General features: G+C 39.0%; 1 protein-coding gene across 1 annotated transcript; it reads right to left on the reverse strand.

Moving 5' to 3' along the window:
- Nucleotides 1-5,024: 5,024 nt before the first annotated feature.
- Nucleotides 5,025-9,991, reverse strand: LOC113038265 (uncharacterized). The gene is made up of 14 exons (XM_026195567.1): nucleotides 9,879-9,991; nucleotides 9,509-9,601; nucleotides 9,159-9,369; nucleotides 8,768-8,937; nucleotides 8,574-8,672; nucleotides 7,930-8,112; nucleotides 7,652-7,830; nucleotides 7,471-7,564; nucleotides 6,969-7,313; nucleotides 6,683-6,800; nucleotides 6,514-6,605; nucleotides 6,289-6,406; nucleotides 5,903-6,015; nucleotides 5,025-5,303 (listed from the first exon to the last, which is right to left on the reverse strand). The coding sequence occupies exons 5-13, from the start codon at nucleotides 8,574-8,576 to the stop codon at nucleotides 5,936-5,938; spliced, it is 1,212 nt and encodes a 403-aa protein (XP_026051352.1). The 5' UTR covers nucleotides 8,577-8,672; nucleotides 8,768-8,937; nucleotides 9,159-9,369; nucleotides 9,509-9,601; nucleotides 9,879-9,991; the 3' UTR covers nucleotides 5,025-5,303; nucleotides 5,903-5,935.
- Nucleotides 9,992-16,398: the final 6,407 nt, after the last annotated feature.

The raw sequence follows: 16,398 nt of genomic DNA on the forward strand, positions 1-16,398 counted from the left end.
CTGTATTTAAAAACATTGGACTGTGAGGTTAAGTTCACTTGAAAAGCTCCAGCAGAAAAAAGAATTAAGTCATCTGTCAACTGTAATAATATACAATATAAACTACAATCGTAAAATAAAAAACTGTATTTTTCTGTTACATACTACAATGCATCTTTGCAGTAATATAAAGTAACACAACAGTTATATAATACACTCAATCAAGTAGTGATCCATAGGCAGCCTCCTCTGGGGAAAAACAAAATGTCATAGACTGACATGGCACCACAGAATAAGTGAATATTGAGAAAAGAATGAGTTTTTACATTAAGGCCTAAATGTGATGATAGAGGAATTGTCATGAGGTCACCAAAGTCATCATGTGCTTACAAGATTTCATGGCAATCTGCCCAATTAGACAATATTCAATTTTACATTCTGGTCTAATGATTGTGCTACAGGGAATGTCATAAGGTCAACATGACGTGATTCATTGCTCAGAAAATTACAGAAATCGGTTCATAACATTTGTTGTGTGCAGGTCAAAAGTTTGGCCTAACGTTGGTGCAAAAGGAAAGGTTACAGGGTCACCACAATCAAGGGGAGTCTCTCTTTTAGAAGAGTGTACACTACCCAAATATCATGAGCACAGTAATTACATCTGGTAATATCATACATGCAAAGTTGACATTTTTGGCTAAGATTGGTGCCCCTATAATGAGATGTTTGTGCATTTTCAATGAACTCTGCAATGTGCTTACTAAATTGCTTGGAAAATCTAAAGACACAGTTTGAATTTTCAACAAGATTTTGATGTGGTTAATTAATCAGCATTCTAAAAATACACAGATATAGGGCAAGTCCATTTCCTTCCACATAGTCCTTCGTGCAGCTTCCATCTGGGGAAATAAAGAATTAGGATAAGAGGGTGAATTTCAACTGTTTTAGAATAAGTAAGGTGTGTAAAAATACATTATTAAGAATAACAGCAACAGGGGGTTATTCCAAAAACAAACAAACAAACATACATAATAATAAATAAATGACCTAAATTGTGTTTTCCTCTTCATCCTCACTGGTGTCTGGACTACTGAGGTCACTTTGATCTTCCTCTTCAACATGTAGAAGGACAGAGGCCTCAGGACCTAAGGCAGTCTTGTACTGTTGGAGGACCATTTGGAACCTTTCTGACACCTCTGACAGTCTTCTTCTTAAGAGACAGCAAAATCCCTCATTTCCCTGGTCTACGTCTCAAAATACAAACGAAATTACATTAAAGACAAACTATATTAAGATTGTTTCATAAGGCCAAAGAACTTAAATGGAGTAAAAAGATATCACCTATTCAAATCTACATAGCAGGATGATTGGCATTTTTACGTATATCGCTGACATGGGACCAGGCTAGCTTCTGTATAAAACAACTTAAGGCAACATGGCTCACTGAGGTGACTTTATGGAGGGAGGCCCAAAGCAGCATATATATATATGATATCTGATAGCTGTTTTAAGTTAACAGTTTTCTTCTTCACTACAGTTGTGCTGAAATAACACATTTTGTTACTTGCTCACCAGCAAGGTTTTCTATGTTGACTGGAGGAGATGATAATAATAAGATTAATCTTGATGTTATTCTAACCACGTGTAACACATCAGGACACAAATTTCAATGTTCAAATTATTTTGTTCATTTATGCTTTCAAGTAACAGAAATACTACAACAAATCTGCACAGCTTTCAAGCAAAAGTGAATCTTTATAGCCGTACTGACTTGTTAACATAGCTACAGTAACAACTTTAATCCCCATTTTATGTACGTGTTAAAGGACCTCGGCAAAGAGAGCAATAACCGTTCTACTCCATCAAGTTCTGTGACTGATGTGTTTCTTTTTTGTGTGTTAGATGGACAGGGTTTTAATTAAACTTCCCCTCTTCAGCCAACTTGTTCTTGAGAACCATTGCCAAGCTCTGCAACCATGTGCAGTGTTGTGCCATCTCCAAAACCAAAACTCTTGTTTCCTCATGCAGTCGCCTTGTTAACATCACGTGGTCGTGCACTCGTTTCTTGATTGAAATGTTTGCTAAGAATCAATAACAGTTATATGTATACATGAGACAATCTTGCATAATCACTACAAACATTTACTTTTTTATCAAATTGATACATAAGAAAACTGAAAATACACCAATAAACTAAATTACAGTTTTTTTCAGTCGCTAACAAGCATTTGTCCAAGCAGTTGTCACATTTTCAAAACTCTAAACACAATTAGCACAGCATCTGTCTATTGTGGCCGTACCATTCACACATTTCATGTCGTTTTCACACAATATGGAGTCATTGAACACATTTCCACAATGCTTACATATTCTGAACAGACAAGCTATACCTCCCAACAAAATTATGGATTGTTTTTGTAGTATTTACAAATGTTAACACACAACATCCCACAATAGCAAAAACAATGTTCCAAACCTTAGATAGAGTATAAAAACCTCTGCTTCTGCAATGATATCAGTTCAAAAACAATATATCTTAGCTGATTTATGTTGTGTAAATTGGGCCAACCACAGCTGATTCCAATCTGGCTTAGACTCAATGGCAGGGCTTATTTTTTAGACAATAAACTTATACAATAAAAGGAGGACTTTGAAGAGTGATGTTTTTGGAAACAGAAACAGAAAAAGAGAAACACTGTAATGTATGGACGAGGAAGAGTAAGAGCAAGGGGCCCAGGGAGAAGAGCAGGAGCTGTGAGAGGAGCAGGAGCAGTGAGAGATGCAGTGAGAAGAGCAGGAAAAGTGAGAGGAGCAGGAGCAGTGAGAGGAGCAGTGAGAGGAGCAGTGAGAGGAGCAGTGAGAGGAGCAGGAGCAGCGAGAGATGCAGTGAGAGGAGCAGTGAGAGGAGCAGGAGCAGTGAGAGATGCAGTGAGAAGAGCAGGAGAAGTGAGAGGAGCAGGATCAGTGAGAGATGCAGTGAGAAGAGCAGGAGCAGTGAGAGGAGCAGGAGCAGTGAGAGGAGCAGTGAGAGGAGCAGGAGCAGTGAGAGGAGCGGTGAGAGGAGCAGGAGCAGTGAGAGGAGCAGGAGAAGTGAGAGGAGCAGTGAGAGGAGCAGGAGCAGTGAGAGGTGCGGTGAGAGGAGCAGGAGCAGTGAGAGGAGCAGTGAGAGGAGCAGGAGAAGTGAGAGGAGCAGGAGCAGTGAGAGGAGCAGTGAGAGGAGCAGGAGCAGTGAGAGGTGCGGTGAGAGGAGCAGGAGCAGTGAGAGGAGCAGTGAGAGGAGCAGGAGAAGTGAGAGGAGAAGGAGCAGTGAGAGGAGCAGTGAGAGGAGCAGGAGAAGTGAGAGGAACAGGAGCAGTGAGAGGAGCAGTGAGAGGAGCAGGAGCAGTGAGAGATGCAGTGAGAGGAGCAGGAGAAGTGAGAGGAGCAGGAGAAGTGAGAGGAGCAGGAGCAGTGAGAGGAGCAGTGAGAGGAACAGGAGCAGTGAGAGATGCAGTGAGAAGAGCAGGAGAAGTGAGAGGAGCAGGATCAGTGAGAGATGCAGTGAGAAGAGCAGGAGCAGTGAGAGGAGCAGGAGCAGTGAGAGGAGCAGTGAGAGGAGCAGGAGCAGTGAGATGAGCAGGAGAAGTGAGAGGAGCAGTGAGAGGAGCAGGAGCAGTGAGAGGAGCGGTGAGAGGAGCAGGAGCAGTGAGAGGAGCAGGAGAAGTGAGAGGAGCAGTGAGAGGAGCAGGAGCAGTGAGAGGAGCGGTGAGAGGAGCAGGAGCAGTGAGAGGAGCAGGAGCAGTGAGATGAGCAGTGAGAGGAGCAGGAGCAGTGAGAGGAGCAGTGAGAGGAGCAGTGAGAGATGCAGTGAGGGGAGCAGGAGCAGTGAGAGGAGCAGTGAGAGGAGCAGGAGCAGTGAGATGAGCAGGAGAAGTGAGAGGAGCAGTGAGAGGAGCAGGAGCAGGAGCAGTGAGAGGAGCAGGAGAAGTGAGAGGAGCAGTGAGAGGAGCAGGAGCAGTGAGAGGAGCGGTGAGAGGAGCAGGAGCAGTGAGATGAGCAGTGAGAGGAGCAGGAGCAGTGAGAGGAGCAGGAGCAGTGAGAGATGCAGTGAGGGGAGCAGGAGCAGTGAGAGATGCAGTGAGAGGAGCAGGAGCAGTGAGAGATGCAGTGAGAGGAGCAGGAGCAGTGAGAGGAGCAGTGAGAGGAGCAGGAGCAGTGAGAGGAGCAGTGAGAGGAGCAGTGAGAGGAGCAGGAGCAGTGAGAGGAGCAGGAGCAGTGAGAGGAGCAGTGAGAGGAGCAGGAGCAGTGAGAGGAGCAGTGAGAGGAGCAGGAGCAGTGAGAGATGCAGTGAGGGGGAGCAGGAGCAGTGAGAGGAGCAGGAGCAGTGAGAGATTGTTTTTATTTTAACCCCCCCCCTTTATCTGGGCTTTTTGCTGTTGTTGTTTTATGTTCAGAATGCTCTTATGTGTTTCATTGATATTTTGTTCACTGTAAGCAATACTGTCGAACCTGTTCTGTTCTATCATACCGTGTTTCTACTGTACTGCCTCCTGCAGTAAACAGTAAAGGGAAAAATAGCTTTTTACTGGAATGCTTTTGAATGTGAACATTACTGTACATTTGGACATACAGTTCCAAACCAAGAAATTTAGTGTAAAACAGTGAATTGCATGTTTTGCATGCAAATACCTGTAAAACTGAAACATAAAAGTCTATGCAGTTTTAGTAATGTCAACAATAGCCAGTATTTTGAAACCTGGTGTACTTTGATTGACTGTATGTACCTTGTGAGGTGAAAACAAGTGTTATTCTTTGACAGAATAATTTAATTTTGAGTCAGATTTCCAGTGTTTTGGTAAAGTTGGTGTGTGCAGATAAAGATGTGTTCTATTTTGAAATGAAGATTTAGTATATATTTAACAAAATGTGTTTTTGAGAAGAAAATTATCCATTTGGCCAATTGTGTTTTGTAGGTGTGAGTCTGTGTTAAGAGTTTAGAAAAAGTATCTGAAGTATGGTTAAGCGCTTGTTAGCGATTGAAAAAAACTGTAATATTACAACACTCAATATGTAACATGCATGCCTTAGTTCAGTATACTCTATAAAGCAGAACTGAAAATAAATTCCTGTGAAGCATCTAAAAACAGACAAACCACTGCCATGAACCTCCCACGGCCAAATTTGAGACACAGTATTCTCTCCAGTTAGGGAATGCTCCACCACAGCTACATCAATGGTTGTTGCCGATTCTAGTACAAGATCATTGTATTTCTGTATCTCCTGAAGAAGGAGTTTTTTGTCTTCTGCCAGCTTCCTTCGAAGGCGATGGCGAAACTTGCTGCTGTCTAGAAAGACATGAAGTACAGAGGCAGAGGTTTTTGACAGCACTCTTAAGCAAGAAAGATATTATAGCACCAAAAACTTAAAAAAAAAAAAGTTGTTGAAGTATGTGAAAATTATAATGTAGACTGACATGGGAAACAAAGGTCCAGTGTGTACAATTTTGGGGGGAATCTATTTGAAGGAATAACACACACACACACTTTTCATGATTGCCTGAAAATAATAATTGTGCATTAATTACTTTAGAATGGGCAGTTTTTTTTTTTTAATCTAAATACATTCCCCTTCCATGGAGGCCCCAATGTTGCACCTCCATGTTCCTACAGTAGCCCACAACGGACAAACAAACACTGGGTTTAGTACCTCACACATTTTCTTGTCGGCTACTGTAGCTTGGAAAGATAAGAGGTGAGGGAAGCTGGTTGCAATTGTCAAATCTCAATGATCGATACCACTAAATCCTACAGACTTGTCATTTAAAGAACAGAATTCAATGATTGAGCTGAACTGTGCTACTACATTATTTGCTAATTCCATGTTGGTGGAGTAGGATGCATACAGTAGCTTGAATTTATCAGCCTATTGTATTGTAGAGTTATACCATTCTGACCGTAGAGGGTTCGCTTCCGGTGCCTCACACTAAGGTAGAGCCCCTCAATTGCTGAATTTCTTTGTGTGTTGTGCCTTGACTGACACGAGATGTACCAGGTGTCTCTGTAGAAGAAATAGTGAGAGCAAATTCACTGTTAAAACAACACAGAACCGCTTCTCTGTTTGAATTTTATGTTAAACCTTTTAATCAAACTTATTTAAAGTTAGTATGTGCATTTCCTGCAAGGAACTGGAATATTCTAATAAACCTGACATAAATGTGGCATCACATTAGATGATGATCCGCCTACTATTTTTTCTGCTCTTTAATATCAAACATAAAATGTAGATGGTAGAATGGGATGTTTGTTGTTTCTTTTATCTGGTCATGCTTACCACCAGCTGCCCATTCCTTTACATCAGATAGCCACTGTGATACCAATTCATCTGTGCAATCTAGCTCTGTTTTTAGGTCAGCTAGCCTTGCAGTCTCATCATGGAGTCTCTGACAAGTCTGATGAACAGTGTTATACAATAATCAGGATTACAACTTTGTATGATTACCAACAGGCCAAGTAAACACAACAAAAGGACACACAAAACAATTAATAAGAGACTTACCTTCACATATCTTGTGGAAAGTGCCTGATGTAAAGAGAGATTTTTTTTCTCGTTCCACGCCATTGCATGCAATGTAAGCATGTCCACCCGTGCTGTTTAAAGCAAATAATGAGGTTATGATGATCAATCTAAAAAAAAAGTATACAGGAATTTTGCAAACTCCGATCACCTGCTTTTGACATGTATTTGGTCGTCAGGGCACAACGTGAAAGGTAACTGTTCACTTGCTCCACCTCCTCACCAGCGGTTGTCCCTGCTCCTTCCTGGTTCCTGCCACTCCAATTAATCTGTTAGTAAAGGGTGAAAGAAACTAAATTAAATTAAATTAAATTTATATAGGACAATATCACAAAACACAATCTGCATCAAAGGGCATTACAATCCATGCAAGAAATGGTATTAATGTGCTTGTTAATATTACAAATGTACATATGATGCTAAAATATTATACACACCTCACACTTAGTAGCATGGGCTCGAGCATGCATTACACTGAGAAAGGGTTTCATAGTGGTCAGCTCCTGAAAAGCAGGAAGGACACTAGCAACTTTCTCCAGGTATGGCCAGTATTTGCATGCCACATCCATTGCGAAGAATTGTGCCTTGGCTGGCATGAGCTCCTTTTGAAGGTACAGAGGGTAGGCAAATATCTCTCCCCTGTACATATTAAGGGCTTTCAAAAGGAACCCATGGCGACACACAGCAACCTCCATCCCCTCTTCGTCCAATTTTGAAGCCCTCCTTGAAGCTTCCCTCGCTGCTGTCCATTGGGAGTCCCCACATGTGCCTCTTCCCTGTGTCTATGACACACAAAACAAACATGACAAATCAAATAAAAGCAATGATGTCATTCAATATATGGCATTTATTCTCTCAATTTGATTTTGGAATTGGTAGGCAGAAGTAATTGAAGTTGGGGTTACGGTTATTATTGTAACAACTATTTTGTCAACTTGCATTTTTCACTGCTTTCTGTATGGTGTCGACAAATCTAGACACCACACTGTCTTCAGCCACAAAGAGCCCCTCAAAAAAGCCAGGATCATCAGAGCTAAGGAAGAAAGAAAAATAAAAAATCCATTCAAGAAATATATGAAGGAAGAAAATAAATCAATAAAAAGACTGGAAGAAAGATCACCTTCCGTTTCGGCGAAAGCGATATAGCTTTCTATTTCCATCTGCTGAAACAGCCAACATTTCTGGTGTGCAGGCTGGGCAGGTGAAAGGAGCACCACAGCAGAGCTGGTCTTCCTCAAATGATGCATATGGAAGCTCTAAAAAGCTGCGCTGCAGTGCATCGCCGTTGATAGGTCCAGACTGGAAAATATATAGAATGAAATATTATTTGTGATGTGGTCTTATAGATTTTTTTATTTATTTTTTTTTTTATAAAATGGTAATAACATTTACACTTACTCTTCCTCCACACTTAGTCCGATGCTCCAGCAGCTTTGCGAAGGCTTGTCTGGAAAATCCCGGAGATATGATCTTGAGTTCCTGAAGGGAGCTCAAGAGGTCCAGGGTATAAAGTGTGGAATTGGTGATGGAGGCTGGCCAATATCCACTTCTTAGGAGGTCTTTAAAGTCAGGGGTCCATTGCTGCTGGCAAGTCAAAACGCCCTTGGAACAAAAAATTTATTAAAAATATAATACACATTTACCACATACTTAATTTTACAACACTTAGTTAATTCTGCACAGTGTGAATGGTTGAGAGATATTGCACAAGTTCCTATAATCCCACATTATATTATAATTTTATAATATATACATATTTTCTAATTCACTAAATTCCACACTGCTGTGGCGATTGGACATCATGCTGGAAAGATGGTTATATGTTTTTTTCTTTGTGAAGGACAAAAATAAAATAAAAATCTGTCTTTGTTTCAGTTAATAACAATATCATGTGCTATTCCATATGTTTTGACACTTCTGCAATTGTAAGCACAATGCCACAGCACACTAGTGTGAAAAACATCAAATCTACAAATAAAAATTGTAATATATATATATATATATATATATATATATATATATATATTTTTTTTTTTTTTTACCATTGATGGTAATTAAAATCACTGGTTTGCCTGGTAACACAGTGAAGTTTGTGCCTCCACAGGAGCAGTCTGGCATCTTCACAGTTGGCAAAATGCAAGCTGGCAAAAAGAAGGAAAACCAATAATTTAGATTATCTGTAACTGTCTGCAGACACACATTGAACAGCAAAATTAAAGCTTTCGTGAGAACTTACCTTGCTCATGGGTGCAAAATCCAGCTTCCCCTTTGATGATGCATGTGGTTGGAGGAATGGCTTCAAAAAAACCACGAATCACGCATTCCCTGTTGTGGAGTGGCTGTTTTTTGTGATGCAATACATCACAGTCCCCACAGAACCACTCCTCAGGAAGACACTCTCTGCACCTAGGGAGAAAAGAAAACAATATTATAATATAATACATTATTTCAGGTGAATAACTCATATAAAGTACTGTACAGTCTATTTAACCTCTTCACAGCAAGAAGGTCCTAGATTTACTTTTCTCATTAATGTGTTTTTCATCTGGGTATCTAAGTCTTCTCCCATCCCAAAAGACATGTCACCTACCCTGGGCAATTAAAGTTTGGTATTAATGAAAACCAACCTAATAACAGCAGGCTTGTTGCAAAGGCCACACAGGGGATGACCAACAGCCTCTTTTGAAATAAGGCATTTTAGGTGGTATGGTCTTGCTTCTTTCCAGTGCTCTGAGGCTTTCTGTTGCCGAAAAGACCATGATGATGCAGAGCTACTTTGAGGCTGACCAGCATAAGGACATGACGCCAAAATGTCAGAGAGCCTCTCCATATTTTTTTCTGTAAAGAAAATACAAAAATAAAGCGGTAAGGGATAATTTACTGTAGATAAGAAACAATTAAAAGTCAACTGATCAGTATTAGAATTAACATTTTTTTTTATTTACTGTACTTGCATAAATTAATCACTGTGAATTACCAAATTCCTCTTGAGGATTTAGTTTAGTTGAGGTTGCAGTAAAAGGAACCTCAACACTGGATGAAAGGGAGCACTCAAACGTGGGATATGTGGCTGTAAAACAAGACATAGAAGAATAAGAACAAGTTAGGCTATCACACTCCGTTCTTGTTTTTCTTTTCAACCTATATACTAAACAATTTATGAAATCAGACATATGTTTGTTAAGTACTTGGCAGTGTCTTCTACAATAGTGTCACTGAAAGGTTTATCTACTTTTTAATGTCTTTTTAGATATTTGAATTTTTTAACTCTCAATAAACAATTACATTGTTCTAATTTGAGTTGGTCATAGTAAATTCCTACAAATGTCAAATAATTCAAATATAACCTGTAGCAGAGGCATGGCGTCGCCCTCCTCGCCTTCCCCTCGGCTTACCACGTCCTACAGAGTCCCTTTTAGAGGTGTGTGGAGGGTCTCGTACACGTTTTCTCTCATCAGCTGCTCTCTGTGTATTGGAGTCAGTGGTGGCAAAGTACACAAATCAAGTACTTGAGTAAAAGTACAGATACGTATAGTAAAATATTACTCCAGTAAAAGTAAAAGTACTCCTTTTTCAATCTTACTCAAGTGAAAGTACAAAAGTACTCAATTTTTTATGTACTTAAGTAAAAAAGTACTGAAAGATAGATGTTTGCAATTTTATATAGGCTACTTAATTTAATGTTATATTAGCACATATTTTTTTTTATAATCCTACTGCTCAAAATACCTGGGATTTTTTCCAAAATAACCACTATATGGAGTCAAGATATATTTTTGTTGTTGATATGGACTACGCTGATGAGAGTAATGTTCACTGTGAAGCTTACACTGTGATGTACCTGAGAGAAAACAGAGTTGACCATCTGTTTTTCACCAATAAGAACAAAGTAATTTAAAGTTTGTTTTACAGAACATCAAAGTTACAGTACAGACCAAAAGTTTGGACACACCTCCTCATTGAAAGAGTTTTCTTTATTTTCATGACTATGAAGATTGTAGAGTCACACTGAAGGCATCAAGGGCTATTTGACCAAGAAGGAGAGTGATGATGACCTGGCCTCCACAGACACCGGACCTGAACCCAATCCAGATGGTTTAGGGGTGAGCTGGACCGCAGACAGAAGGCAAAAGGGCCAACAAGTGCTAAGCATCTCTCGGGGAACTCCTTCAAGACTGTTGGAAGAACATTTCAGGAGACTACCTCTTGAAGCTCATCAAGAGAATGCCAAGAGTGTGCAAAGCAGTAATCAAAGGAAAAGGTGGCTACTTTGAAGAACCTAGAATATGACATTTTCAGTTGTTTCAAGCTTTTTTGTTATTAATATAATTCCATATATAATTCCACATGTGTTAATTCATAGTTTTGATGACTTCAGTGTGAATCTACAATTTTCTTAGTCATAAAAATAAAGAAAACTCTTTGAATGAGAAAGTGTGTCCAAACTTTTGGTCTGTACTGTAACTTTATATATGACATGATAATAAGGCCTGAAGTTAGGAAGAACATTAAGGAAAATATAATTATATTTTCATTATGATTTTTTCCTTCTCAAACCTTGTCTATGGTTTAAAAACTACCCTGGCCAAACAGGGTGAATCTCTTCCCACTTAAATAATTACTGTAGTTACCATGTTCTGAACATCACATCCTTTCTTTTCTACCCAGATGTAATCTCTCTCTCTCTCTCTCTCTCTCTCTCTCTCTCTCTCTCTCTCTCTCTCTATATATATATATATATATATATATAGGTGGTTGAATAAAAATATTTGGACATTATTTATAAAAATTACCTCAACTTAGCACCAACAAGCTTGTTAGCTAGACAGTTAGCATCAGCTAACAATATTTACTTATTTTCAGTACGGTTATGAATAAACATTCATGTCTTTCTACTCGTCTAGTTAATTCAAACAATATACATATGTATAACGTTACTGTTGATAAACAATATAAAAACAGACGTCACATAGGACATTTTAATAAAACTTTTAACATTATGGCAGCGGGGAATTTGAACGTGCATGAGTTACTGTATTTAATCTGTGTTATTTAAAGTTTTTTTTTTTTACCTAAAATTGATGTGTCTGCACTCGAGCATTTCAGTGGGCTTAAATAGATCACTCTTTACAACGGATTTAGTTCCCAAACAACTGAAAATTTTGAACTAAATATGATTTTCAGTTACAATAATTAATCCAATATTTCGACATTAATAACTTACTTTTAGCAACATCAGACGCACGCGCGCTCACAAGATCTCCCGGTTCTTACTTCTGGAGACTCGCACTAAACGGTTCATTTGAATCAGTGAGTGGTCGACTCCAGAACAGCTGCAATCGGATCATTCTAATTCCTAAACGAATCGTTTGGTGCGATTCGCGATCCGATTTAAAGGTTTATTTTGAAAAGACTCAGTTCATTCATGATGAATCAGACACCGCTTCTGCGTCTCGGAGCACGTGATATATTATAGGGAGTAACGATATGTTTTATGAAATGTAGTGAAGTAAAAAGTACGATTTTATGCTTCGGAATGTAGTGAAGTAAAAGTAAAAGTTACTCAAAATAAAATTACTCAAGTAAAGTACAGATACTTGAAAAATGTACTTAAGTACAGTAACGAAGTAAAGCTACTCCGTTACTGTCCACCACTGATTGGAGTGAATATTTCTTGTAAGACTGATGTTTTTAAAAGGACTGTAACCAAAAGGCAGGTAACTAGTGAAATGAAAACACAACATAGTGTGTTAGTAAGGTGTTGAACAGCTTAAATGAGCCTTGGAATAGATTCTCCAAGTATCTGTAACTCAGGGGGATGGAACTGCATATACTATTATTATTATTATATTCCCTTATTAACAGAGCATGGTAGGATGCATCATGCAATATACCTGTATTAAATCTTCTGCACTCATCATTCTTACACATTCCTCATCATGTTTTACTTTAATTTGTTATGTTCAAGTATAAAATGATTGAGGTGTACAAAAACTCTAACCTTGGCCTCAGCTAAAATGTGTTCATGTTTCAGCTCCAGAGCCATGCGTCTCCCTCCCCTCTTTGTAGTGGGGATCCTTTGAATCAAGTTTATGCTTGGTGGCCATTGCAATGCAGTCAGATACAGACAGACAGACAGACAGACAGACAGACAAAGATGGGTAAGACAGGTAGACAAAGACAGACAGGGAGAAAAGAAAGAGCAATAGATGTGAGACAGATAAAGTTTGAAGAGATGGACAGAAATATAGATATTAAGAACAGAGAGGATGTAAGATATAGAAAATAAAGTGTTACGTCCAGTGACGTATTCAATTGTGTTGTCTGTATTGTTGCATGGTTCTTTTGTTGTATTTCTCTTGCTCCGTGTCTCCTCCTTCTCTGGCTCCTCCCACTCTTTCCACTCGGGCAGGTAGCTGATTGCCTTTTCCAGCTGCATCTACTTACCAACCGAAGGAGAAGCAGTATAAAAGCTGAGCAGGAACTACAGAAGATGAGAACTTTTCTCCAGAGCATGTCCTTTGTCTAGCCTGGCCTCGTGCAGTTTGTTGTAGCCTTTTGGGGTTCTGTGTAGTAAACTTCATTAATCTGAAGTACTGTTGATTTCACTCTGTTGTTTGATTGTTACCCTTTTTGGAAGCTGTAGGGAGGTGGGTGCCTTTTTCTTTTGTCCTGTACATATTTTTCTCCTGGTTTGAGGATTAGATAGGGAGTTAGTGTATAACTTTGTTGTTGATTTTATTTTCATTTGACAGGTTTAGAAAGAATCTAATTTCCAGAATAGACACCCTTTTGTTTGTTATTTTGGCATTATTCCCCCTCCTGAAGTTTTGCTTCCCTCTTAATGTTATTTCTTTGAGAATTGTTAACTCCCAGCATTCAATGAGCTGTTAATAAACCTTTTTTTTTTTTAACAGCCACCTTGTTGTCGTTGCTATGCAGGGGCTTGGGTAAATGCTCTTCCCAAACACTAATATTGTTACGTTACTGTTAAACCCCTAGATGCATAAGACGTAACAAAAGAGATAGAGGTTGGCTCTTAAAAGTGCCGTTGGGTTTTAAAAATCAGGTGTAGCTATAGGACAGGTGATGAATTTGACAGGATCTGCAAGGAGAACAACAGAAAATGTTAATTATGTAGTATTATGTTGATATAATCATTTAAAAAGTGTACCCTAATAGTGAGTGATTCTCATTTTATAATAAATACTTAAGATAAATGGATACATATTCACGTTGTTCCTATTTCCTTTGCGACCGTGAAAAGGGGCGTAATAAAAAAAAGGCGCGTAATTTGTAAAGCCCCTAACATGTGTCTGGAGTTCGTCATCCCAGATTTAAAGGCAGCGTTATGTGCTGTATAACGTTAGATCAAGTTATAATATTTTTATTACTGACACATTACAGTGACATTGTGTGTGAACCACGATGATCGAAATAAAATGACATCATCTAGATAACTGGAATTGTTATCTTATGTTAAAGTTGGCTAGCCATTTAGCAAGCCTAATTTCACAGGTTTCTTTTCTGATAATGAGGAAACCATGGACGGGCTTTAATTCGTTGCCCTAACGTGTAAACAATGTGAATCTATAATGGCAAAGAAAGACAACAATTTGTATAGCATTTAAGCAAAACGTAATCGTTACGTCATATGAATCTAGGAGCCTCATAACTTAACTTACCTGGAAAGTGGTTTGAGCGCAATGAGAAATCACCGAAGAAATCACCCAATTGCAAAGCGGGCTGGCTCGTCTCCATAGCAACGGAAGCTGATGATCATGGGTAATGCTGGAAACAAATAAAAACTGATGGCCATAACATAGTATTGTTGAATTATCAAGCACAATTTTGCGTTTGTGTTGAAAAAAGATGAGGAAATCATTAAAAGAGGATCGGCGGCACGTCCGCAGTTTCATCTGTCGTCTTCAGCATTGTAACGGTCGATAAGGCTCATGGGAAATGTAGTTAGGCTACTCTTAAATTTTTACACATTAAACCGATGGAAACCCGGTATTTCTATAAAGAAACCAGCGATAGCCGTAACTCAAGCTCTGCAGTCGCATCCAGGAAAAATATATTTATTATATTTCGACTGTTAGGAGCACTGACGATGGTTTACAATGTTGAGTAACCTACAGATTATAAAGCAATAAAAGGATTAAAATCTCTTTAATAAATGTAGATTAATGTAGCCCTTAAAGTTTGCAAAATGAATATCAAATGAGAAAAAAAAAAAACAATAATGTACTCTCAAAAGAAAAACGAGGTGCATCAAATAGATTAGATTGAAAGACGTCCCCATGGACACGAATAAATATATTCATTTTGAGTGGCCTATCGAATATAAAGCAATACAAAAAGGCTTAAAATCTCCTGATTAAATGTTGGGTAGTGTAGCCCTTAAAGTTTGCAAAATGAATAACAATTGAGAAAAAAACAATACTGTGCTCTCGAAAGAAAAACGAGGTGCAGCCGCGAAAAAAAAACGTCCCATTGAAATACATTAGATTGAAGGTCGTTCTGTATGACACGAAAAAAAAAGGGAAATTCGTGTCCATAAAGACGATTCAATAGATTAAATTTCGTGTCCTGAATGACGAACTGCCGTGAGTCACACTGTCACTGAGTCCTTCAACAAAATGCTGCGGGACAAATAAACAGCCACTGGAGATCTGATCTGTTGAAATGACCACAAGTTGTGAGCCATTAAAATGGACACGGACAGCTACTGTTCCACATTAATCTAACTATTTATAACAAATGAAAAAGAAGAACAGAAAAATGCAATGTGCAGTTTAATGTTCAGTATGCTGAGAGAATATGGCGCATTGAACAGAAAATGAATCCAGATTCACGGAGTATCCAGGTGTATGAGTCCCAGCAGGTGATGGAATAGATTCTAAGACCACAAAACAATGGAAAAAATATGTGTGATTGTGTGTGTGTGTGTGTGTTTGGTCTGTCCTATATATAAAGAAAACTCTTTGAATGAGAGAAATATAAAGAAACTCTTTGAATGAGAAGGTGTGTCCAAACTTTTGGTCTGTACTATATATATATATATATATATATATATTTACCTTTAGTTTACCATTTCTACATTTCTGTCATTCTGTGTCAAATATAGCAAATATTTTTGATGTTTATACTTTCATATAATGTCAAATTATTATTCTGAAACCTCTGGACTCTAGCCTGAAGCATAATCTGGTATGTAATCTGTGTGTTACTGACTGACATTTTCTATGTTGATTTGAATTATTGGAATATTGTCGGGTCTCTGGGCTAATCACCTGCTTTTTGGGGTTGTGGTTGAGTGTTTTGGTGTGTGTTTGCATGGTTTGACAGCTCGACGCGTGTGTCTGTTTGATTGATTCCCCCGTCTCCCTTGTTTCTCCGCTTGTTACCTAGATTGTTTGCCACCTGGTCCCTGTTTCTTCTAATATCTTCCATTTATTGTTCTCTGTGTTTCTCTGTCCATTATCAGACTGTTGTTACTCGTACCAATAGCTCTGATCTCCGAGTTGGTCAGTGTACTCACTTTGTCGTGTCTTGTCATCAGGCTCCAGTTCTTTTACCTGTTATTCTCTGCCTCCTGTCTCGTGAACGCAGTTTTTATAGAAGTCCTCCAGCTCTCATCTCCTGGATCTCGGCTGTCGAGCAAGCTGTCGCTTGGTGTAGCGATCCGACCCGCTGTCCTCTTCATGTCTCGCTCGGGTGATGGCATTCCTCGTCCATGCAAGCTGACTGTGGAACAATCATTCACCTGCTCTGCCTGTTTTGCTTTAATAAAAGCTCAGTGTAATCTGCTACTGAATCTTGCCTGTTTCCCCTGACAAAACAGTCTGACCAGAACATGGATTC

Source organism: Carassius auratus, chromosome 2 (genome assembly GCF_003368295.1).
Source record: "Carassius auratus strain Wakin chromosome 2, ASM336829v1, whole genome shotgun sequence".
In the NCBI taxonomy this organism is placed as follows: Eukaryota; Metazoa; Chordata; class Actinopteri; order Cypriniformes; family Cyprinidae; genus Carassius; species Carassius auratus.

Bases quoted from the DNA above. Each gene is read 5' to 3' on its own strand.
- LOC113038265 (XM_026195567.1), bottom strand. The intron at 7,831-7,929 runs GTAAGTGTAAAT...TATATTTTCCAG, and splicing joins GGACTAAGTGTGGAGGAAGA to TCTGGACCTATCAACGGCGA. The intron at 6,801-6,968 runs GTGTGTATAATA...CTTTACTAACAG, and splicing joins CCCATGCTACTAAGTGTGAG to ATTAATTGGAGTGGCAGGAA.